Source organism: Papaver somniferum, chromosome 7 (assembly GCF_003573695.1).
Source record: "Papaver somniferum cultivar HN1 chromosome 7, ASM357369v1, whole genome shotgun sequence".
NCBI lineage: Eukaryota > Viridiplantae > Streptophyta > Magnoliopsida > Ranunculales > Papaveraceae > Papaver > Papaver somniferum.
In genome coordinates this window covers 26,526,360-26,552,647 of record NC_039364.1, presented here as the reverse complement: position 1 = coordinate 26,552,647, position 26,288 = coordinate 26,526,360, and the positions used below count along the sequence as shown (strand labels likewise).

The 26,288-nt window shown below is 36.1% G+C and overlaps 3 protein-coding genes across 3 annotated transcripts; 1 reads left to right on the top strand and 2 right to left on the bottom strand.

The window, feature by feature from the left end:
- Positions 1-681: 681 nt before the first annotated feature.
- On the bottom strand, positions 682-5,616 carry LOC113296767 (GTP-binding protein ERG-like). The gene is made up of 8 exons (XM_026545094.1): positions 5,015-5,616; positions 4,249-4,338; positions 3,213-3,361; positions 2,968-3,126; positions 2,800-2,866; positions 2,373-2,480; positions 2,144-2,283; positions 682-1,214 (listed from the first exon to the last, which is right to left on the bottom strand). The coding sequence occupies exons 1-8, from the start codon at positions 5,483-5,485 to the stop codon at positions 1,130-1,132; spliced, it is 1,269 nt and encodes a 422-aa protein (XP_026400879.1). The 5' UTR covers positions 5,486-5,616; the 3' UTR covers positions 682-1,129.
- Positions 5,617-6,088: 472 nt separating this feature from the next.
- Positions 6,089-11,368, bottom strand: LOC113296765 (O-fucosyltransferase 1-like). Its single transcript, XM_026545092.1, has 9 exons — positions 11,206-11,368; positions 10,948-11,116; positions 10,237-10,321; positions 10,034-10,104; positions 9,271-9,359; positions 8,684-8,807; positions 8,293-8,576; positions 7,547-7,676; positions 6,089-6,949 (listed from the first exon to the last, which is right to left on the bottom strand). The coding sequence occupies exons 1-9, from the start codon at positions 11,211-11,213 to the stop codon at positions 6,353-6,355; spliced, it is 1,557 nt and encodes a 518-aa protein (XP_026400877.1). The 5' UTR covers positions 11,214-11,368; the 3' UTR covers positions 6,089-6,352.
- Positions 11,369-21,582: 10,214 nt separating this feature from the next.
- LOC113294410 (beta-amyrin 28-monooxygenase-like) lies at positions 21,583-25,310 on the top strand. The gene is made up of 4 exons (XM_026542808.1): positions 21,583-21,613; positions 24,425-24,727; positions 24,801-24,970; positions 25,098-25,310. Exons 1-4 carry the CDS (start codon positions 21,583-21,585, stop codon positions 25,308-25,310), a joined length of 717 nt encoding a protein of 238 aa, XP_026398593.1.
- The last annotated feature ends 978 nt before the right edge of the window (positions 25,311-26,288 follow it).

The following is a 26,288-nucleotide window of genomic DNA, read 5'->3' as shown; positions in this document are numbered from 1 at the left end:
GAATTTGCATCACATACGCATGGATTGTTTTTGCTCTAAGCGCCTACTAGGACAACCTTTTTTTGATCCGTGTCTTCTGTGAATTCATTTTGGCTGTAAGCTTACTGTTACCAACTTACTACAGCATACTTTTAGAGCCGATTTGCTATTTGCACCCACGGGATGCTGCAGTGACCGTGGAGTTCCCACAATGCAATAGTTGTAGGATGGTACCCTATTGTACTCGATGCAATCAACTTGGACAAAGGAACCTCCATTAGAAGCAAATTAATTCTTTGAGCAAGCAAGGAACTCGAATAAATCTGAGTTGTACCATTTGGTGAATATGATGGTTAAGACAATGCTAGAAAGCAATTAAGCTAACAAAAAGTACATCATAATCACATTGAAGTTCTCGCATTCTATTATTCTAATGCAAGAACTGCCGTAAATTGTTGGATTCTGACTGAAGTTTTGCAATTCTAATGAGAGAAATGCCGTAGTTTCATGGGATGAAATTGTTAGATTCTGACTGTTGTGTTGCATTTTGATTACGATACAATAACAATTACTTCCCCAAACAACTATCTACTGACTGCCGTTTCCAACTTGTTAGAAAAAAAGCTGAGGTTGAACGAAATGCTATGGATGATAAGAGACGGAACCAATTTGCAGCCACATTCTTCCGTTAAACTTTAATCCTTTGGAAACAAAAATAGATAATGTTCTTGACGTTCTGTATGACAAAACAGTTCAAAGAGGCAAAATTAAATACACCTGCAACACTTTCATGCCAGCTGTAAGATAAGACTGTCTTCAGGACTCGTTAGAACAAAACAGGTACAGGTATTGAGCTTCAAACTTAACCCGCAGCGGAAAACAATCAACGGACAGCCATCATTTAATTTCCACATAAGGCTTGATCTTAATACTTGCGGCTTCGAACTTGACCCGCATTAGGAAATGATCAACCAGCAGCTGTCATTCAACTTTTCCGGGCCAAACTTGAGCATGGCTGAAAAGAAGATTATAATTCCTTACTTGGTTGTGAGTCGAACTGTAACTGTTATCAGGACTATCTGTATGTACAAGGAGGAGGATAAGCCTAGATGACGCATTTGACAGACCCGTCAATATATCCAACACTACGTCAAGCGACTCTGACTTGGATAATGAGATGCACATCCTTCTTGAATATGGATCTCAGTTCTTCATTTGCTTCCATCCCTATTCTCCTGTTTGGATAAACCCACAAGTACACACAACAACTCTTCGTCAGTTGCCCAAAAAATCAATCCCAAGCAGTATAGGTATACAATATATCATTTTCTCAAATTTGGCCATGTTTGGTATCAGGTGAGTATCTATACAATGTAAATGCAAGACATGCCATACTTTGAAGGGAGGAAATTGTCAGATTCTGACTGTTGATATTGAGACTTCATAAATCAAAACACCAAAAGCCTGAATATTCAGAACTTCTATAACATGAAAAAACTCACAGCCCGTTTTCACTCAATTATTATCCAATTTATAACAACAACTCATAACCGAAACCAAATGACGAAACTACAAAACAAATAAATTTCTAATACTTGCATCACCCCTATATTAACCAATACCAACTGTAGCAAGCATAATTAAAGAGAAAAGGTATAAGGAACAATCCAAGAACAATTCAGTCAAGCAGTAAGACTACCATTTGGTACTTTCACACGGTGTCCAATCAACAAAGCTCTGAATAGAATAACTAGATTGGACGACATTAACCACATCCATTCAAGCAGAACTATATATATACCCTAGTAGTGTTCACCCGCATTGCCTATGTTCTTTGGAGTTAAAGAGGCTGAGATGGGAAAAGATCTCAAGGAAGAATACTGCATTTTTGGCCTACTTTAGATGTCGAAGAAACTTAAGTAAACAATTGAAGGGGTTATTATGTTAGGATTAGGTAAAAAAGAAAGAAAAAAAAACAGACCCCCCCACTCAAATATATACTATATAACATACTTAAGTTTAATTACTAATGAAATTGCCACAATTTCGTTCCTTTTAAAATTTTCGTACTTTTGTTGTCTCAAATAGCTTAAAATAATTCCAGAGCAAGGACACACGAATAAATCTGGGCGAAGAATTAGGGATATGTCGTAAGTTAGATTACCCTATTTTAGAGCCTTTCTTTCCGATAAGTATTCTGCGCTGACTTGGTTTAGAAACAATCAAATGCTGCTCAATCCTAAGAGAACCATCTTTCAAATCCTTCCAGTCGATCAAGCGATGTTCTAGAGTATAAGGAATTTCCTGAGAGGAAAAAAAGAAAATGTTACGAGGAGCTCTTGCCCAAGGCGTAACTATACCTTTAGAATACATGGAAAGAACATAATCAATACCTGGTGAATATGGTCTAGCAACTTTTCACGCACAACTTCTAATGATATATTTTTCATAATATCTTCAGTCATAGCAGTCGGATCTTCTTCCCACGGTCTTTTAACTGCCTAATCATGATAAGCACTGAAAGGTTTAGACATGAAGATTACAAAAACATCCACTCGATGTGATTTTAACAATGATGTTTAATGATAAATACTGAAGAGTTTTCTAAGAAAATGAAGGTCTTGGAGTAATATATCCAATTGATTGCATGAGTACCAAATCCATTTTTTTTTGTTGACCTTTCACTACGATGCCATTTTTTACGACTCTATGATGTAACCTGATGCTTTTATATGATTAAATGAGTACCAAATCCAATAGTGTTAGATCTACTAACAGTATATTAATTTGTACTAATGAGATCAGGAAGTGGGTACATGCCTGCTCCATCAAATATTTAGAAAGATCTTTAACCCCCGAACCTTTGAGCCCAGAAATCATAAAATATCTATATGTACGAGGATTAAAAGAGAAATTAGAGAATAAATCGTAAGTAGAAGATCAGCACACCACATAAAATTCATTATCAAACATAATAGTAAGCCAAACCTCTCATAACCAGGAAGATCTCCAAATTCCTTGGCAACCTTCAACAAATCTTTTTTATTCTCGACTAAATCAACCTTATTCATGCACAATACCCGCTTCTGTTTTGGGTGTACCTGAGCTCCTACGTGGTTGATCAATCTTATCACCCTCTTGTCAGGCCTAGATATGAATTTAAGAATTAGTCCATGATTCAGAGTATAATACCCAGTCATCAGATAGAAAACTAAAATGCATTCATATCTTACTTGGAAAGATGTCTGTAGACGTCAAAAACAACCATAAGCACATCATAAAGATTAACTGAGCTCCAGGCGCTTTCAACCCGAACTCCTACATCTGTTTTACAAGGATGACCGCTACTTCTTAACATCAACCCCGGTGTGTCAAAAAAGCACTGTGTACAACAAGCAATTAATAAACTCTCAAAGTAGATTGCAGTTTCGCAACATAAAAAGAAGAGATACCACCGAGCTCACTTCTATGTTGCCTCATTAGCAGTTGAGCATTTATCAAGATTAATAGCAGGGGAAAGAACCTAGAAGAGTGTACACATTAAATTTTCTTACTTTGAACTGTGAAGAATACTCAAATAGAACCAAATCTTTTTTTAAGGACAAGACAGATTGTACATACCCGCACAACTAATAATGTAAAGAAAATGTCATTTCTGATTTCCCTCCAAAAGATACTCTTAAATTTGCAACTTGATTTCAGATTTTTATCCTTTTTTTGCCTAATCAATTGAGATATTGGGTGCCACAACATGAGGATTCTGATTCAATTTCCTGATCCAGCCTTTAATACCTTCATTTCTACTGATGCAATCTTCATTGTCTTTCGAGCAATGGTTCTCATGTAGACTAGTTTTAACTTGAGTCTGAGCTGAATAGCGAAAATGAACATTTGCTATCACAACACAACTCAATATATGATTCTTTTCTAAAGAAAGAAGTCTAGGAGAAGCTGCCTGAAATTCTGTGACTGAAAGCATGATAGATCTGATGCCGATGTTTCTGTCACTAAGTGTCCTCAATTATCTACATTGCCAATGCCTACAACTTATCTAAACTTAATAGCGTACCTTCTCAAACATTTTCTAAATGTGTGTCCTTAAATCTAGCTGAATACATGATTATAGACCCAAAAGTAGAGATTAATAATGGAGAGCTTTAGCTGACACTTATAGATTGGGATGCAAAGATGATATTTTAGAAAGACAGTTACGTTTATATCTGGTGTTTGAAAATTACACGAAGAGACAAATGAAGATAATGGACTAACCATTTGAGTGTTTCCTTTGGTCATCACTCCTAAAACTTCGTGCGTAGTTGTATTTGTCTTACGCGAAACAGCAGCGACTTTTGATCCAACCTGCGTAGAAAAATCATATATTATGAAGAGGAAAATGGCAAGTAGAAACCTATTGCGAGTATTATTCCGATAGTTAAACTACGAATCAGAAGTGATCATCTTTTGATAATGATCTCTTCAAATACTACTGGAGAAAAGGATATCTAAGGATCAGTATGCAGTGTAGATAGTGTTTCTTGGTGACTGTTGCTTACCACATTTACAAGTTAGTATTATATCTTTTCACTTTATAGCTTTAACACCTTTGTTTATGCTCAAGTTAGTATTATATCTCCAATGTACTGATACATATTCTAGTAAAAACAATATAATCAGTGAACGTGTTCTGTGGATGAATTCTTCACAGAGACCAAAGCAATTTTACAGTCAAGTCCATCTACTGGATACAATAGAACATAAATTATCCTCCTCGCCCCCACCCATACAAATTCTAGTACATAATTCTGGATTCTCAAGCAAGTAATCTCCTTTATACATGCTTATGATTGCACAATAACCTTTCTTTCCAAGTTTTAAAATTATCAATCACCACATCAGATAGTTTACTAAACCAGCTTCCCAATTCACATGATCATACACACAAAACCCTAAATCCACTCATTAAATAGTCACAAGAAATAGGAATTGAAAATCCTCATTTCGGGTAATAATAAGAATGAAACAAGAAATTACTAACCATGAAATTAGTCAAAGCAGATTTTCCAGCATTAGGAGCACCAATAATCCCAACAGAAAGAGATTTCTGATCTTCCTCTTTAACAATCATATCTTCTTCCTCTTCAACATCAGATTTTTCCATACCCGCTTCAAGCAGAGCTCTCGCAAGGATTTTAGCTCTTCTACTACTCTCATCGGTTTTCAAAATTGATTTCTGCTGAATCGTGTCTTTACCAAAGATTACTTTATCAGCTTTACTTCGATGAGATTTATCCCATATTGGTTCTTGGGTTGAAGGAGCATCAACAACACCAGTTGGTAATGAATAATCACTGCTGTCAAAGGAAGGAGGTAGTTCGTAATCTTCGATTGAATCATTTTCTGATTGAGATTGCGCCGAGTAGAATCGGAAGAGAGAAAAGGAAGAAGAAGTTGAATAAATATTGGGTTTCTGTGACGAGAGGGCTCTGAGAACTCTCAAAGCTTTCATCGAAATCAAAGATTGTTGTTTTTTCTCTCAATATATTGGATTAGGATTAGCAAAAGAGGAGATGAGAACTTGATGCAGTGGAGATTCAGAGACAGATAGACAAGAGAAGGAGATGAATTGAGTTCAGGGTTCGTCTTTTTGTGTTCAGCTGCTGAGGTTTAAGGGTTTTACTACCGAGAATACCCCTCATTTTCATTTTATTTATTTTTCCGAAAAAATACTCCTAGAACAAGAAACCAAGCTGAACAACAATGTTTGCACCAGCTCTGTCAGTAGGTGGTGCTCTCCAGAGGAGGATGAGATAAAAATTACTGACGGGGCTTTTGTTTGGGCCACTCTGCTTGTGCAGCTGTTGCAAGAGACCACCAGGAGGCTAGCTTTTGAGGGGTGTTGCACTGATGCTTTTATTGGTGCTGAGGGTAGATCATTTGTCATGACAATGCAGCTTGCTGGTGGTTAGACTCTCCTCCATGCATGTTCCCATGGTGACATTTCCTAGTCTGTTTTTCTGTTTTCCTAGTAGCAAAAAGGAAAAGAAAAAAGAATGGTTCGCGAAAAAATAAGAACAAATATCGTTACAACCTCTCAAGTACACAAGCTATATAATGTGGAATAGTTCTTTTTTCTTCTTCTAAATTTTCTGCTTGATTAATAGAAAGAATGTAGGTTACAGATCCACAATTTTTTTTACATTACAGCCAAACTTGGTTGCTCATTATATTCCAAAGCCCTAATCTAACCACTGTGTTAAACTTAAAAAAGTACAAAGGGCTGCAGAAAGTGGTCGATGCAGAAGCCTTGTCCTTCCCAGAAAATTAACCGCCAACCATACCAGACACAACTAATTTCACATCATAATCTGCATCCTCAACCATCTGTCATATTTGATGACCTCATACCTTCTTCACTCTGAAGCCGGCTGTTTAGATTCTCAACTACATTTTCTGGTGGGCATTTATCCTCTGTATTTTTCGGATTCATTTGGCAGAAACACTCAGGCCACGAGTTTACATAGAATGATTCTGGAGGGATCCTTTTGTGGGGTCCTCCAAATTCTCTGTTGTACATCACACGTCTAACCGATTCTTCAAAATCAGCTGTCTGACCTTTCTCCCTCTTGATAAAAATAGGGGCAAGAGCCTTTCTGTCAGGCTGGATGATAGTCCTAAATCCGTAGTATAATCGATGCCCCATGACATTGTTGGCGAAGTTGCTTGGACCGTCATAAGTGGGCAAGAAAATGTCTGATAGAAGACAAACCATGTAATCCACTGCGGAGCCTAACATCCCACGAGTACCCTCTGCTAGTTCATCTGCTGAGAGTCCCATGGTATTGTGGTTTGCAAGGCGAGGAAATAGCGCTCTAAATGGCTTCATGAATCTATCACCACCAAAAAGCTCGCCAGCAGCAAGGTAAATGCGGGTAGAGTTTTCAAATCCCATTGCACGTAAGATCAGACCTACCTGCAGAGAAAAGTGCCTTTAGAATGCAGTTACCAAAGATAACCAAACAAACTTCGAAGTTTCGGCCAATCTCAATAAGAGAGGTAGACAACATTGACAAGACAGTATATGATGATTGCATTATCGAAAAATAAAGTGTGCAATAATTTAAACTAGGCTTTCTCTGATGGCATATGGTTAAAAATTTTTACCAAGTTTTGTCACACAATAGTTAATTAGCAACAAACTACATCCTAGAACAATAATGTTACTGCATATATCCAAAAGAAGAAGTCTTCATACATCTTGTGGCAACCTATGGGAGACTCCCATAGAACTTAAGGCAAGCGAATATATCAGTGGACTGGGAAATATTTGTTGATACATAGATATGTGTAAGAACATAAATCAACAGAACCACAATGGATAACCTAAAATAACTACTGGAGGCTCAAGACTGCATGCCATAATTACGGTGGCAAAAAGAAGAAAAGAAAATCGTATTAGCACTCGGTAGGAGAGGAATTCAGGCTTGTATGTTTTCTACATCCACACTTCTAACCTACTGAAGCTGAAATATGCGCAATACTAAAATTTCAAGTTGATAGAAAGACTTGCCTCTTCTGGAGTTAATGGACATTTCCCAATAGCCCTTCTTTCATTGTAAACGAGTTCTTTCGGTGCAAAATTTTCTTCTCTGTATTTCTTTAATATTTTCTGTTCTGCAGGTGTAAAGATATCAAAGCACCTGTAGTGTTGCACAACTATGAGATGGTTAGAAAGACGAATTGTTGTTAGCATCAATCAAATCTAGTTACCAAAAAAAAAAAAAAAACGACATCTCCAACAGAACCCAAATGCTGGTAATGAGATCATATTTTAAGGATGTTGAACAGAAATGCACACTGACTCCATATCTCAATTGACATGGTGGTATAGTGGTACAATCAATTGCACAAGATTGGACTAATTTTGCAAAACCAGGTGATAAGCGCAATTCAAGCTAATCACCTCATTGATACAAAGAGGAATAACCTATTTGTCAAGGAAGAAAGCATTATTGTATATTATCTAAAAATCATATGGAGTGTAAAGGAGAAGTCTAGTGTGATGATAACTTCTTTCCACTGTCCTGAAAACATAGAGGTCCCAGATAAAAATGAATGAGAGAGTATTATACAGTTACCATCATAATCATTCACACTTTCTCACAGGTGAAGAGAATCAATGTATAATATTAAATTATAAAAACCCAGATGGAATATATGTTTATAACCCACAACTAGATACATAATGTTCTAACGTACAAAGCCAAACCACTCCATGAATATGAATATTAACACTATAAGAAGATAAAAACTCACCCAGCAAATGAAAGCATATCCATCTCAAACCGAAGATGTATTGACATGAAGTGGCCCTGTGAGCGGAGTTTGCTGACTATCGCCTGACTGAGCTTCATAATTTGAGGCTTAAACCGAAGGGCGTGATAATTCACTCTGCACCTCAGCCTCTGATACTCAGCATTGTCAATCTCTTCTTCCAAACGATGTGAAAAGGGGGTGAGGTAAATGGCACCGTGTTCCTTCATGGCTTCTAAAGCAACTGTTTTATACCAATTAACAGGAGCATCTCTAGGGGGGCGAATCTAAAAGAGAGAATTCAGAAACAGGCAAGAATTTGAGAACCTAAAGGACAGGACTAAATACAAATTTAAAGCATTTAAAGTCACAGTGAATGTTATCTCTCTCTCACCTGATGTGCTTTCAACTTCTTGGATTTTCCATGCTTGCTAATTTCAGGAAGGGTTTCCACAATACGCACGTCATATCTTAGTGATTTGATGAAATGCTCAACATCATAGATTCCCTGGAAACCACTGGATGCAAAATAGGTGTCATTACAATTTTCTTCAATAATAACATTGAAATGGTTGAAAAGAAAGAGAATACTCTTTTTTGGTCCTGAAACACATTGTCTTTAGACACATGAATTGCCATCATAACAGTTGCCATATAGTCTAACCTCGTACATGAAAAGGAATGGCCCGCACTTTACACTGTTTTGAACAATATATGTGAAAAGAAAAGAAAAACGGTGCTTTCCTTTGGGATGTGCTACACCAGCTATTTTCTTAGTTACCATTTGAACAAACTCAAGACCAGTTCTACCTATAAACACACTCATAGAACACTCCAACAATAATTCTTGGAATGAAAAGAACTGCACTAATAGGCTATCATGCATGAATCAAACATGCTAATAGTGTCTATCAGATTAGAGAATAAATAGATCGAACTACATTAATCTCACAAATGTAGTGCATGTTAGGAATCTGGTACCTATTATCATTCCAGTAAGCATTTGCATCTAACTCTGGCAATACTAGTGTTGCATTCATGATCCGTGCAGCAAGAACTGCATTGCATATCTAGAATGTCAAAACAAAAAAAGGAAAAGAAAAACGATAAATTAATTATCTGATACAGACATAACAGCATAGAGAAAACGGTTTTTCAAACATAATATGAATAAATAAATAATTACCAAATTTTTAGATTCTAGGCTATGAATCATTATAAATTTGCCAATATGCTAGAACACTCACTCATGCATTTACAGCATATAAGTTGCAGTATACTATCTAGTTGGCACATGCATATCATGTGATTCATGTATGACTGTTCATATGTCATGTTTACATTTTTGACCAATGTGTTTGCTTACAAATCTGTCCCATAATTATACAGAAGCAGAGGCCGCATTTGAAATAGCAATGATTGACCACCAATGGCTTAAGAAGTGAACCATGGTTGGACATGTCATGCGCTGTCCATGTAAGTCGCAACTCATGAGTTAAGTAAATGGTTGGGTACATATACCTTGACCATCTAATGGCAGGACATGGCAGGACGAGTTGAGTCATTGTCTAATATAGATATCAGCATAAAAAAAAAACTATTAATTTAGAAGGTTATATCACCAAGACGTCAAATATGTGCTGCCACAGTAAAAAAGCATTCATAAAATGGGAATATGATCTTTCACATTAAAGTGACAAAAAGAAAAAAAATTGTAAGTAGTAAACAAGAAGCAAACACAAACCGCAGTTCTTTGTTGATTCAAACCACCATTGCAACGGACGCGCAAATAACCACTAGTCTCAACCGGAGGGGCTGCCACAAGAGAACAAACAGATTGAGGCTCTATAAACATGTTATATTCCTGTTAATAACTTAAAAAAAAAATACATATTAACAGTTTCCTATGATACGAAAAAACAGGTTAAAAGGAACTACGAAACATACGAGGCCAGTCAGATCGCGGAGCAGATGATGGTCTCCAACCTCCAGATGCAGCAGTTTCCCATAGTTCATCCACGCTAACCGGTTTCTGATTATGGTCACATTTGTCAAGCTCAAAACTCGTTTAGAACAATAAACGGAAAAACAGATGAAAAGCAATTAGCTAGATCACAGTATGGTTCATGAATTGTTTTATTTCAATAAGCAGACAGGTTTACTGGTTAACAAGGTGAACACCCAGGTCATGGTATTCAGCTTCATCGTTATATTAATTTGGTAGCCCATAGTCTTCACTGAATTTCTGTTCTTAATGAGACATTATACTTTCTCCAAAAAATGAAATGTGGCATGTCCATTTACAATACTAAACATACTCTGTGTAAGTTCTATACTACTATCTAAGTAGTCATAACATTTTCCAGTGAGCTTTTCTAATCTAGTGTAAGAGTCATTAGAAAAAGAAAATAGGTTCCCTTTCATATCCTCATCATCATTCCCTATATTTCCAATCCTTAAGATAGTGCCCAACACAGAATACAACAACAATTTGATAATGATGATAATTTCTTCCAAATCTGATCAAATATAAGAATCTCAATTCTGAGTTTATAATATCAAAAAATCTTTTCTGCAATATATCTAGGGGCTAACTTGATTCCTGTCTATGAACGCGAATTGAAACAAAAATGAGTTAAAGAGTGTGAGAGAACTTACACCGGAGTGAATCCCAGGGCGATTGGTAGTACTCTTGAAAGTAGTGAAAAGAGAGATGCAACAGATCAAAAGAACAATGAGTGCAACAGATAATCGTTCTAATATACCACGAAGTCCCCAGAGTTGTTTAAGCTGTCGATTTCCTCTCCTCCCAAACACATCTCCAGCCCTGAAAAACAAAAGCAAATACTCAGATGAGATGAGATCAGATCTAATGAGCAATTCGAACTATTAAGACATCGAATGACAAATTCGTACCTCCTCATTTGATTGGATTTCAAAATGCGAAAAGGGAAAACCCTAGAATTTGAAGCTGGAGCTAGTGTTTCTGATTCGACATGGTTGGGTTAATATTTCAGGAAAAGAAAATTTTTAGTGAAGTGATTTGCTATTTTTCCAGCAAAGAAAAGTAGCAGTAAAAAAGAATTGGGAACCCTATAAAGTGATGAAAATATTAGGAGATATTTTGTAAAATGGTCAGCATCTTTATGGCAACGTTAGGGTCGGGGTCGTAGAAGATGCGGTTGATGTATTTGGGTCGTTGACTAACTGTGACTGTGTATTTTTTTTACTAAAATACGCTTATCAATTAGTTAAAAGGACGTAATATCTTAATCTTAGTTATTAACATAACCGAGTTTAGCCGACCAACCCATTTAGAAAATGGACCCGATATATTTGAATTTGGTCTCTTTTTATCGGTGTATAATACAGTTGGCTAGGGTTAAATCTAAACAAATCCGCTCATAACCTCACTGATGAGTTTCAACAGAAATTTATTTCAGAAGAAGATTGTGACATGATTTGGGTTCTTCCCGATGGGCTTTTTGGAGATGGTAAATCTGAGGTTGAAGAATTGATGTTGTAACTTTGGTTGTTTCCATTTTGAATCAATCCGAGAACCAAGTTGCTCCAAACCCAACTAATTTAAAGAGGCTTTTAGATAGACTGCTAAAATATTTGAATTTGGAATCACTTTAACAAGGGGAAGAAGAGATTGGAACTGCAAAAGCTCGTGGAGAAAATTGAGAGAGAGGTTGACTTCTTAAGAAATTTAAAAGACCATAAAATTGGTAAGAATTTTCTTGTTTGCTTGCAATTGTTATGATTGAATTTGTGACACTTTGGATAAGGGTTAATATAATTTTGTTAGGCAATTGATTTTCACTTTTAATTTGAGCAGATTTGGTTCAGGTTGATCTAATTTTGATAAGGAGATGCCCAATTTTTTGTTGATTGATAAGGTTGCACAGATGCACATAAGGTGTTTGGTTTTAGTTCTTAGATATGATGTTTGTCTGTTTGAAACAACATCTGTTGATTTTAATGAAGCCAAAAATTTGAAATAAGATGAATGGTTTCATGGGAAAGTCTGGTGATGATTTTAGGGGTAAAACAGAATCCCCTCGTCAATACTTAAACAGTCAGCACAGTCAACTAATGGTCAGGGGTTTTGTGAACATTGGAAAAGTCAGCTAACTGTTTTCTAACAGTCTTCAGTTAGTCCACGATCCAAATACATCAATTGTAAGTTCTACGACTCAGACCCAAATATAGCCAAAAAGATACGACCCTTTTACAAAATAACTCAAATATTAGAGGTCGGTCGTCCTTAGGGAATTCGGTCATTGACTCGATCAAACCCTTTTGACCTGATAATTTTTTTTTAACCCTTTCGACCTGACAATTTTTTTTAACCCTTCTGACTTTTTTTTTGACACGATCAGCAAACCCTTCTGACTTCATTACTCATTGTCACAAACATAGTACTAAAAATGACACGGCATTTTTGTGGATGCATTTTTTTTAGTTAGTCTATAATAATTATGCGTCGTAATGGCACGTCATTTTTGTGGCGGTGACAGTGGTACTCATGGCGATGGTGGGAAAGCTAGGCATTAATATGTTAAAAAAATGGTTTATCTAAAAAAAAATGTAACTGTAAACTTTATTATGAATGCAAAGAAAATTCTAAGCAGTAATGGCAGTAATAGAACAAATTAATGAGTTGGTTCTCAAAGCTCATTGGCATCTAAGTTTCGTTTCCTGGCTTTGTTGTAGTTGATGCATCCAAGTTTTGTTTCCAGAACCATTTTGTACAAAAGCCATAATCAAGCTCCAAAAAGACTTTTATGTTTACTGTTTTACACTTGCATGGAAGGTCTATAAGAAGAAAAGGAACGCCCACTTAGAGCTAGCACTATGGTGCACTCTATCCCTTCCCTATCCCTCATATGTAGGGAAGGGATAGCACAAGGAAGCCAATCTCACTATGGTGCCCTCCTATCCCTTCCCTACATGAAACAGCAACTGAGTATTAGTATGAACAGTGTCAAACGGCTACTGAGTAGCCGTATCAGCCAACTCGTTGACTTGACCGATACGGCTACTTAAGTCTGCATAAGCGAGCTCGGGCTTCCCACTTCTTCTTTTTCCTTCTTCTTCTTCTCTATTTTTCTCCTCTCCACAACCTCTTTCGATTTGAAGACCCTTTGGTGCGATTCGGGAGCTAAGATTCAATGGGTTTGTTCCTTAGTATACGGTGAAGCATTTTCCTTTTTCAATTTCGTGTTTCATCAACAAAATCGTCCAAGGTGAGTGCTTCAAATTTTAGGGTTTAAATTTAATTTCAGTTTGATTATGATTAAATTGGAGATGTTAGGTTCATTATAATGTGTCCTTGTATGTTATTTGATCGTTTGACACATTGTTGGTTGAATTTATGGTATATTGTTGATTGAATCAAAGTGGTGGTTGTTTATGGATGATTCTTGATATATATATGGTATTGTTACTGATAATTTTTGATTGATGGATGATTAAATGAATAGGTATTATGTCTAGGGCAGATTGTTGGATGAGAGATTGTATTTGGATGGATAATTTAGGATTGATTGATTATTTTGTTCTAGTTTGATAGATTATTTTGTACAATATATATGCATTGTAGAATTTTTGCATAAAATGGATTGTTTTGTGATGATTTTGTGCACATGTGTGTTGTAGATGTACTCCGATGATTTTCAACGAATAATGAATGATACAATTCCGGTTTCTTCTAAAGAACATAGTGATCATAAACTGAAAATCCCAATCTCGACAGATGAGAGGCAGAAAGCTCTGAAACATCAAAGTAGTGTAAGCCAACTTCATGAAATGTATACCGTAGTTTCTAGATTTCCACATGCTAGACAACTTGTAGAAGACTGTGGGTTTAGTTCAATTTTCAAGATACATTATCCGAAACTACAAGACAACTGCCTAACTACTGGTATATTTGAAAGGTGGTAGCATACCACCAATACATTTCACTTCCCTAGTTTTGAAATAGGGTTTACCCCATTAGACTTCACTCAAATTACCGGAATTCCAATTGGCCGAGGAAATCGCATATCATTGGAAGAAATTAGTATGAACCAACTGCATGAGATTGCTCCCCAAACCATAGATTGTTTGCTCCCATATATTAACGCTTCCGCTACAACAAGAAGAAGGAAATGAGGTGATATGGTGATTCTTGGAATAGAAGAAGTTAGCCAAGAAAACTTAGTCGACAAGAGAGTTGAAGTTGTGGATAGATGCAGGGGGATCAAGAAGAGTTTGATTAAATTGTTTCTTGACCATAGACTCGGCGTAGAAAACGATGTTCTTGAACATGAGAATATTGCAAGATGGTTTTTGATTTGGTGTTTTGGGAATATCCTTTTCCCAAACAAGAACAATGTTGTTGAGATTAAATGGCTTAGTATAATGAGAGATTTAAATGTGTTGAGGCATTATGATTGGGGTTCGGCTTTGTACGGTAGTATGCTATGGGGCTTGAATACTGGAGTAACGTGCAACAAGCCTGGATTGCAGTTCTTTTCGTATCCATTGATGGTAAGAATTCATACCACTTGTAATCTTACTTTCCTTACTTGTTTTTTGTTGGTGACCGTATAATTCAATTAGTTGTTAATAATAACTAATATTTTTGCAGCCTTGGTTTTGGGCATATTTCCGATGTCTATTTCCCTATACAAAGGCGAAGATGAAAATATGGATCCGTGGCCAGCGGGTAGGTTATATGATGGAGACCAAAGAGACTTGAAAAGAGGCACACAAAGTGATACAAGTACCCATTCAGTGACTACTGTGTGTTACCAGATTGATAACTTCCCATTCGATTCTGTAGTATGGTCGCCATGGGAGGATAGTGAATGGAAGACTAACCCCGAGGTGGTAGAGGCTAAACAAATGTCTGTTGTAACACCCCGAGTTCCGGACCAGGGTCAAACCCGTATGGATATCCGAACTCAAAGCGTTACGGGTCGGAAAGAGACTTATGCATATAACTCTTCTAATTTATTTATTACAACAAACGTAATTTAACTTTCCTAACGTGAATTGAAACATGTGAATTCTCTAATCATCTTTAACAACATTTCAACAAACATATTTATTCAAAATACATTTCAAGCGATGCAGGAAAACAATGCAATCGACAATAAGATAACTAACTTCTTAGTTTCCACTTCCAACTTCCATGAAATCTGCAAGAAATGTCAATTGGGGTGAGATGACAGCTGAATAGAATGCATTCCGATTCTCAAAACATGTGAAAAAAATATCAATCAATCAAAGAGCACATACAACATGAGAATTTAACACAACTTCAAGGATTTACTTGTATATCCATTAAAAAAACTCATTCATTTATCTTTATGCACGAGTTTCCTCGGTTCGTGCCCCGCATATCCTCTTATCAGGGTCATTCCGACAAGTTGCACGAGTTTCCTCAGTTCGTGCCCTGCCAATACGCTTATCGGTGTCATTCCGACAAGTTGCACGAGTATCCTCGGTTCGTGCCCCGCCATCAAAACTAACATATCGATTCATGTTTAAACCACAATACTAGCGAAACATGACAAACATCATATATTTCTTTGAAGCATTTAAGCAAACATAATAACTGTATAATTTTATATTGCAGGTTTCATAATGATTCTTCAATCTGATCGTCTTCAAATTTTAGGTGAGAATTTCTAACATATGTATCTATGTCATATAAAAAAATTTACAGAAACCCAACGGTTTAAATGAAAGTTATTGATTTTATACGATCATTCTAAAATCTGGGAAGATTACATCATTTTACCAAACTATTCACAGTAAATTCATAATAATTCAAAATTTAGCAAACTCAACGCACAATTAAAGATAAGAGATAAATATACAACTTTTATTAAGACCTCAAATCATTTTGATATCATCAAGATTGCCGAAACACAGCCAAGAACAGACAAAGCGAAAATGTACAGAAATTTCAGAAATCAACATCCAAGTTCAAACAAACATTCAACGGTGAATCTGTGGTGAAATATCCTCAAACTTTAACTATAGATACCTAAGCATGTTATCTATCAATATTAAAAGGCCGATCATCAGTTAACTTCATATATTTAAATAAATAAATTACTGAGATCTAATTATATAAATTCAAAATCAAGTGTAACAAAAACATAAAGAGAAAGGGGATCTAGCATTCTACCTTTTGTTGTTTATTAACTCTTGTTTTTTTTTCTTTTTCCTTTTTCTCTAAGAACTCTAACTCCATCTCCTTCTCATTCTCCCTAACTTTTAGTTTTCCATTCTCCAAAATCATTTCCAAAATCTTTTCTTCCAATTTTATCACAAAACCCCTATTAATACTAATATTAATAATTATATTTACTATGTTTGTAACCTCTCATTAATACTAATATTAATACACATAATTCTATTTTTTTTTATTTTGTTTAATTGTCTTTTCATTTTTCTCTAACTTTATATTTATTTCAAAATTAATATCAGGTGATTACATTTCCACCAAAACCTTTCACTAAGTTAGGAATTCTAAATATTCAAATTTAAATGTCATAACCTAGACTAAGGCAATGAAGTGACTCAATTCAACAACTCAAATAACAAAGTAATCACATATGTCGGATAAAGCCCGCCCCGAAACGATAAGTAAAAATACAGGGTATTACATCCGTAACACGGAGGGTCTTTTTACGATCCATTTGGTCACAACGCCTTTCTCCAACAAGTTCTTGGTATGACAGTAATACCGTGAAATCCTCCTGATTCAACAATAGACATCAACAATGCCTATTTGTACACCAACAATCAACTTAATTCCTTGCATTATGTTTAAGTACCCGATCATGAGTATAAACTGTGGTGGAAGGAGAGGTCAGTTGGTAAGTACTCAGGTGTAATTTTACATGAAGGAAACATGGATTTGTATGGTACGCAGGATAACGATGCTTATGTACGCAAACCAGCACCGCAACGAAAAAGCACATACACAGAAGAGTTGGTGCCCGTCAATCGTCATCTCTTCCCATATCCAACAAAAAATCTGACAGCTCGAGTATGCGGCCCTGATTGTAAAGCGATTGATATGCCTATTGGAATGGAGTATTTGGGGGAGTATACACAACCCAATTATAGTGTCAATCAGGGTACAGCTGTGAGTATCATATGTTCATTATTTCTTATATATTCTATTTGTGGAAAAAATATAAACTCATGTCGGTGTTTACTGTATAGAGGAGATGTGGTGTCAGGCATGTCAGGATTCGCAACAACAACTCATGGCTCAACAACAATTCTATTTCGACCTCACAAAGGAACTGCAATACAAAATCAAATACGGTCCATAATACCATCAGAGATGTGTGAGAGAGTATCTACCACCACATACAGGTGAGTCTTCTACACCGGGCCAGTCTCGTGATTCGGGTCTGTCGACGGGTTCTTTTGTTCCAAACAGTCAAGAAGACTACCATCCTTATAATTCGTCGGAGCCACTCAATCAAAGTACAACCATGTACCAACATCAGGGTCCTGAAAATGATCCATGGTTTTAAATGTAAACGACTAGTTTTTAACTTTTTAACAGATATCTTTATATCTCTATGCACTGCTCATTTTCACTGTATAACGGCTACTTTTTTTGTTTTATTTGTACTGGTAATATTTACTGTATAATGGTTTTTATTTATTTTGACTTCTATATCCTCTGATCATATCTCTATATATAACAAATCACTTTCCAAAGTGAAGCTATCCCAACATTCTACCATACTTGTGTTTTATAAAAATGAGATTCAGCAAAGAAGAAGATGTTTCTCTTACGCAAGCATGGATTGAAGCAAAACAAAATATTCTGAATGCAACTCATAACACTACCAACCAATTCTGGAAGAGTGTATTGATTTTTTTGATAACATAACCGGAAATCCAAATGCGAGAATCCAAGGAGGTCTTAGAGCAAGATGGAGCAAGATCAACAAGGATATCATCACTTTTGTCACGATTCAGGCCGAAGTTAACATACGTAATTCTGGAATGTCATATGAACAAAGGGTAAGAAATTATTAACAAATTTCTTTTATTTCCTAAAATCTTAACTATTTTAAGCTCAGTTTATTTTTAAAAATTTCAGAAAAGTGCTGCTCGTTTAGACTATCTTAACCAGACAGGCGACGATTTTCCGCATGTTGGATGTTATCAGCTACTGAAAGCAAGCTTTGAGGCCTATAATCTCGACGAAATGTAGGTTTATCACCGAGATGTTCTTGCATCATATGTTGATCAAGTCTTCGAAACAACAATCCTGAAGAATGATTATATTTGAATGTTTTATCTTAAATTAATGTAATTTTCTGTCTTTGTGTGTGTGTTTCTGCATCAGATGTTAATCAAGTCTTCGGAACAACAACCCTGAAGAATGATTATATTTGAATATTTTATCTTAAATTAATGTAATTTTCTATCTTTGTGTGTGTGTTTCTGCAGCAGATGTTAATCAAGTCTTCGGAACGACAATCTGAAGAATGATTATATTTGAATGTTTTATCTTAAATTAATGTAATCTTTTATCTATATTTGAATGTTTTGTCTTCTTGCAATCTATATATGATTTGATGTTCTATCTTTTATTTAATTAAAGTTTAACATAAATAAAAACTAAAATTCCACAAAATAGACAACATGTTCAGAACCATTGAATAAAAAACCAAATCACTTGTCGTAGTAATCACGATTGCACTTAGCACGTGCAACAAGCCTTTAAACCCTAGGTGATCCTATTGGACGAGTTATAGTCTCGTGAGGGTTTACACAGAGATTTACCCACAAAATCTACACTAACATTTATTATACTTTCAATCTTCACTGGATGAAGAAGATGAATTGTCCGGCGATTGATACTCTGGAATTTTGGATACCATGAAATTATAGCTCTCATCAAATGTGAATGCTTCACCATTTTCCTCAAAATAACGCGCTTTAACGACTTCGTTCTACAATAACACAACGCAATATACTTATTGTTTCAATTTAAAATCAATCAATTAGTTTTGTACGAAAGCAACTCTAAAATACTTACAAATTTTTGAGGGGACAGGCTAAGATGGCTTGCATTGAAGATCCGTTGTTGAATAGCTATAAAATCGTAAACGGATTTTTGGATAATCTGGTACCTATCATGAATTTGTTGAATACTTCTTCTTTTTCGATTCTCATAATCTTGACTATATTGGTTATATATCTTCGCCCAAAAAGTTTCGGGCTCTGCCATTACAGGGGACTGATCTACTACTCAAGTTTCTATGTACCATGCTTTGATGATTGCTAAATCTTCAATTAAATTAAATGATCCCATGGTTTTGATCATACAAAGACTTATGAGAGGTATCGAAATATTTGAGAAGTTTTGCAAAGTGTATGAAAATAGGTGTTTGTTGTTTGGAGATAGATAACACAATTTATAATATGTGTAAAAATAAACCGATATGAAGCAACCATTACAGAGTAGCCGTTATAAACTAGACGTTGGGATATAGTCGTTTGAAATTAGCCGTTATAAAAGTACATTACAGTTATTGAATAAAAACCTAGGTTACCTGTCATAGTAACTCTGATTGCACTTAGCACGTGCAACAAGCCTTTAAACCCCTAGGTGACCCTAGTGGACGAGTTGTACTCTCGTGAGGGTTTACACAGATATGTGTAAACCCACAAAATCTTAAACAACAACTGCATATACTATTCGTCAGGTCCGTCTTCTGGAGGAGCGCCGACAATCATTTCCGGATTGTAATATTCCAAGTTAGGCATCTTAGCCTTAATGATTAAGTAGCACTCATAACATGTAAATTTTGTACGATGATCTAGTCGGTACACAAATTTTCCTATTTCCTCCTACGTAAAACAAGCATAATACAATAGGTTAGTGTCTATGTGGAAACAACATTCGAAATTTCATAACTATTTATTATCACCTACAGTAATCGTAGTTGTCATGTGTTGTGGGGCGTAACCATGAATCTTTCTTTGTATTCTAACATACTTGCGGACCTGTATTTGAATTTGACAAATCCGTTGTTGAAGTTGTCGTCTGGTTCGGTTATTAACATTTCCAAACGCTTGTACAAAGCCGTCAAACACCAGCGTCCATTTTCATAGACGGTGAGTTCTTGAACATCTTCAGTAGGCAGAGTAGCAGCATTAACAAAAGCTGTGGTGAGTGCAACATCTTCTTCTACGGTATACCTGACCATTATCATGTTATCTATTAAGACCAAAAAAAATATGAGACACAGATGATACTAATGCCAATTATTTTGGATTGTTTGTGTTGAGGAACTTTTTGTCAATTTACAATATGCATTGAAAGTGGCCGTTGAAAATTAGCCGTTACTAAAGAGTTGGTATAACAAAATATAATTCAAATTATTGTGATTAAAAATATATAAATTAATGTTACTGAAAAGGAAACTACATTACCGGAACTGAAACACGGCTTTACTTAAAAAACTAAACATTTAAAATAAGCTATTAAAAATAGAAATGATTATTTCCCTTGCCTCTCCATCTGCCTGGCCAATATGACATTCTGTTTTAATTCAAAGTACTTTTTTGCATTTGGAGCCAGCTTTTCGAGATCGTTATTTCCCTTTCTTCTTTCTCTCGAGCAGCTTCAATTTGTTGTTGTGTTGTCTCTAGCAACTTTTCCATAGTTTGGTTTTGTTGTTCCCGACGAGGTGCGACTGTCATTCGGGATTCTTTTAGAAAATCAACAAGTTTACTGCCCGCGTCGCTCATCTGGGAGTCTTGGGAGGATGGTGTAGCGGGTTTGCTTGACCCAACGACCTTTTTATTAATTTGGGCTTTTTTCGCTGCTCTAGAAATGCGTTTATCTCCTGTAAATCCACCTGACGACGTTCCGGGTATTGTACTTGGGTTCGTACCAGGGGTATATCCTAATGGAATAGGGATACCGCTAGGGACATTATAAGGGTTTTGAAATTGATTTGCAAATGGAGTCTCGACGAATTGGCTTGTAGGTGGATTTTGAGAAAATGGGTTTGGAGAACTAAACATATTAGAGAAATTTCCATGAATTTGAGATGACGGAGGATTAAAATCTTGGTCCATATCTTCAACTACACCCACTTGTACATTAGGAACATTTTCAAGCAGTTCATACTCGGCATCTCGCTCAATTTTTTTTTTTTTGTGTATTTTAACATATAAACTTTTCGAAATTAGCATCTACACTAATGTAAACAAATCATAAATAAGATACGCATAAATTAAACTATGGCAAATGCTCTCACGCGCGGCAGTGCAGGTAAGTTTTGTAAGCTAGCACGTGTTAGCCGTTGGATGCTAATGTTTTTTTATTTTCAGCCGTTGATGATGAATAGAAAACTGTCATTAAATATGTTTTCAAACACGCCCTCTTTTTAATTTGATAAAATTAAAAAACCCTTATAGAATTCATTTACAAGATCCTTTGATCGTTAATGGTGGGAAAATCTCAAAACCTTGTCATACTCTTTTTGCTCGTCTAATCCCATATCAGTAGGCATAAGAGAATCAACTCTTTGTCTCTTGATTTTTCTAAAACGATTATGGGTAGTAACTTTGCATCTATTGGGTTTCAGATTTAAGTGATTAAGTTAAACATGGTATAGAATTTTATTTTATTTTCAATCCGATCAAAGATGTAAACAGTGGTGTCGGAGATCCTTATAGTGTTTTTTTTTTCTTTTGAAAGAGGAGATCCTTGTATTGACATGCAAAGCATCAAGATTTGCATACTACTTCTTTCAGCAAGATCCTTGGATGGTGTAATAAGGTACACCCAAATTCAATATCACACATTAAAAGATAAAGTGAATGATCAACTTAAGATCCATCAAGACTATTGCTTATAAAACTTACCGAAGAATTAACAGGTATGGCAAAAAATGAAACATTATATGTTGATCAGTACAAACAAGTAGCAACTCAGGTTGAGGATGAATTTTTTTTCGTTGTGTTCAAATTTTCAAAGTATTTCACCAAGAACCGAAGTAAATCTGATCTCAAATTCGTTTTTTATTCCATAAAAACAACACTAAGCCTGCAAATCGGAGGAACGGAAGAAAATAACTTAACATTGGACTTAATATTAAATATAAATGAAATTGAAGGATTTAGATGTATTTATAATAATGCTTACCGTACAGAAAAAAAATTTTGTACAGAAAAAAATTGCTTTTTAAAATGGGGACAGCAATTGAACTTCAGTATTAAAAACCGTCTCAGCTGAGAAGTTGTTAGTGTACTCATAATACAGAACCCCCCCTCTGATTATACATAGTAGGAAATGCAGACACTTATAAGGGCACCATACACCTGTAACACGACGTTGCCTGGTGGAAATAGACAACTGAAGTTATGTCTGAGAAAACCAAATTTTATTGTGTCACACACAACAACTCATTCTCAGTAAAAAAAGAAGAAGAGAGATTTACATTACATTGCGTGGTCCATCAGTAAGCGCCTAAGTCCATCTGTTTCTTCCTTGGCTCCCGCCAACCGTTTGGAACTGGTCCCTTCTCTCCCTATTAGTGTTGGGTCTCTCCCTATTAGATACGGTGCTAACTTTGTAGCTCCAAACATGGTCTATGGATGTTTCTTCTATGCAGTCGGCGATTCTTTCGGCTGCTTCTTCTAGCTCAATGAAAGTCTGGAACCTGAAATTGATCAAACTCCCCTTGAAGGCTGGGATCATCCCTCGCACACAAATCTCGACGAGTGTTTCCTCACTGATGTCTTCATGACAATCTAGTGCCAAGCGCCGGAACTGTAAGATGTACTTTCCTATTTCTTCTCCCATCCGTTGTCCGCTCTTGCTCAAGTCTATTGTCGTGATCTTCCTCTTGACTGAATAGAATTTCCCGAAAAAGAGCGTGGACATGGTTGGCCAAGAATCCACACTTTCCGCTTTTAAGTTGTCGTACCGGGTGAATGATGTGCCTGTTAGTGATTTGGGGGACTCTTTTAGACATAATTTTTCATCAAAGGCTCTGTCGTTCATTGCTGATAGGAATCGGCTAAGATGTTCTCGCGCATTCCCTTGTCCATCGTATGTCTTGAATTTCGGAGAAGTGTAATCCTCGGGGTATTGGTATTCTCGGATGTTTGCTGGGTACGGGCTACTTACGAGGAAGTGATTGTCTTGTTTTATCACATGATAATTTTGCTCCAAGTATTTTTCCATTTCTTCCTGTGACATCGTTGTTACCTTGTCATTTTTGTGCCCTTCGTCTTTCGTTCCAGGAGTGTTTTGTCCCGCTATTACCGCGTGTGCTATCCAGTCAGTCTTCAAGCTCCTGCCTTCTTTGTGAACGCTCTTCTAGTTCCTTCTATATGTCTTGCAGAGCTGGCGACGTGGGTTTCGGTAGCTGGATCGCTCGCCTGTTCTTTCCGTGTGTTGCTATTATGTCTCTGTTTTGGGATCCATGTCCCGCCGATTGACTACATTGGCTGCATGTGCTTTGACTTGTATCTTGTTGATATTCAAACATCATAAGCGTACCGAAAATTAAGTGCATTTTGAACTCTAAATTTTAACTCTATACATAGAGTCTTGAGACTGAAGCACAAAAACAAAAACAAACACCGTAAAACACAATGGCGAACACCAAAGAAGAATAAATAATACAAACTTTAATTGCAACGCATTTAGGTTATAAAATCTAGATTTAAAACCCATATATTTGTGTCGCCTCCTTACACATGTTTTATTACTGATTACATTTTACCATCGTCTCCTAATTAAAGAAAACATCTTACAAACTACTATTCCTATCTTTTTGATCTTTCATGGAACCTACTATAATCTTGCTTTCTTTGTTTCTTATTCCTTTACTAGTTTGTTGTTTCTCCACTCTTTATTTCATCTTCTTCTCATCATCTAAAAACAGATTTCAACATGCTGGTCCTCCTTCTAAATACCCACCAGGAAAAACTGGATGGCCGATACTTGGTGAAACTATTGAATTTCCGATGCTGGAAAATTCATACAAGAACGGATGATCCTGCCGGTATCGAAGAATTAGCTGCACTTTTGGAACAATTGAGAGCTGGACTTTTCTCTCGCTCCCAATAGATTTACCTGGAACAGCTTATAACCTTGGGTTAAAAGCATCAAAGTTCTTAATGAGTAAGTTAGTGTTGATAGTCAAACAAAGGAAGATTGATCTGGAACAAAATAAAGCTCCAAGAACACAAGATTTATTATCTTATTTGCTATTAGAAGTTGATAATGATGGGAATCTCCTGGATGAATCAGTTATTGCTAGTAGGATTTTAGGGACGTTTATTGGCGCTCATGAAGCTTCTGCTACTGTCATTACTTTCACTATCAAGTATCTTGTTGAGCTTCCTGGTGTTTATAGTGAAGTCCGAAAAGGTACGTACACATATCATACACTCTTTTATCGATTGATGCTCATTTGTTAATATTGGTCTTTTATGGATACCAGAACTGATGGAAATCAAAAGTTCAAAAGCCCCTGGAGATTTGCTAAATTGGGATGATACACAAAAGATGAAGTATTCATGGAACGTCGTATGCGAAGTGATGAGATTAGTGCCGCCGATTCAAGGAACTTTCAGGGAAGCGATTGTTGACTTCGACTATAAAGGATGGAAGGTAATTACCAAGTCTCACAAATCTGTATTTGCTTAATAAACATTGGCTCATGGAGTCTTGCGAGACTCTTTTTGATAGCACAGATTAAATATTTTGTAACTATACAATTTATGTAGCTGTTTTGGAGCACAAGAACTCAGATTACTTCTCAGAACCAGAAAGATTTGATCCAGCAAGATTTGAAAGTAAAGGACCAGCACCATACACATACATACCATTTGGTGGAGGACCACATTTATGCCCAGGAAAAGAGTTGGCGAAACTCCAGATATTGGTGTTCATGTACCATGTAGTGACCAAGTACAAATGGGAGACTGTATTACCAGTTGAAAGAAATTAATTTCCACCCATTTCCAAAGCCTGCTCATGGTCTCTCTATTCTACTTCAACATGAGACCGGATTTGTGTTTGGTGTGTGCTTGAGTAACTATTCTATGAAATAATTAGCCATTCGAAATAATGAATTCCAAATTCTGCTCAAAAAGTATCGCCGGAAGTCCCACAAAGTGGCCGGAAGTTTGCCGGAAATACCAGTTTGGTCCATTTTTAGGGTATTCATTTCCAAACATTTCTATCATGCGACACCTAACTTCACAAAACAGAATACTGAACCGTAAACAGTATAAATGATTTAATAGGTAAAAACTAAGGTTTTACGTATTCACCACCTATAATTTTCCTATTTACCACCTACCTTAATTACCACCCCTAATTATCTTATTTACCACTCATACAATTTTTCATATCTCCCAAGTACAACCCATTGACCATTTTACTTACAGCCGATATCTAAAACCACCAAACAACTGGCTTAAATAACTTTAGGTTATAAAATCGTAACCAGTTCTTTCCTATTGACCGATCAAAAAAGAAAAAAAATCGTAACTAGTTCTTCTTCTTCCCCACCCGCCAACCAACACCTCTTTTAGTTCGTCTCCACCAACCCGCCACCATCTCCAATCACCTCTTCTTCTTTTTTCCTTTTTCTGTTTATTGATCTTGTTCAAAGAGATATGGCACGGTTTCTATTTATAAGATATAGCACGCATATATTTATTGATCTTTTTAGTTGATAATTGTGCGTGGCTTATTTTGCTTTTCAATTTTCTTTAATGCAATAATTAGAAGCAACATAGGAGTCAGATTCCCGAAAAATTAAAGGTATTTTTATTTTTTGTTAATTAGTATTGCATGATGTATGGAATGAGGATTCCAGGAATTGGTGAGAACTAATGAAATACCTTGTGCCGGTGCCTAAAACATCAACGTATTAATCAGGACATTAATCAGATCATGTGAAAGTTGCGTTGTTGTTGGG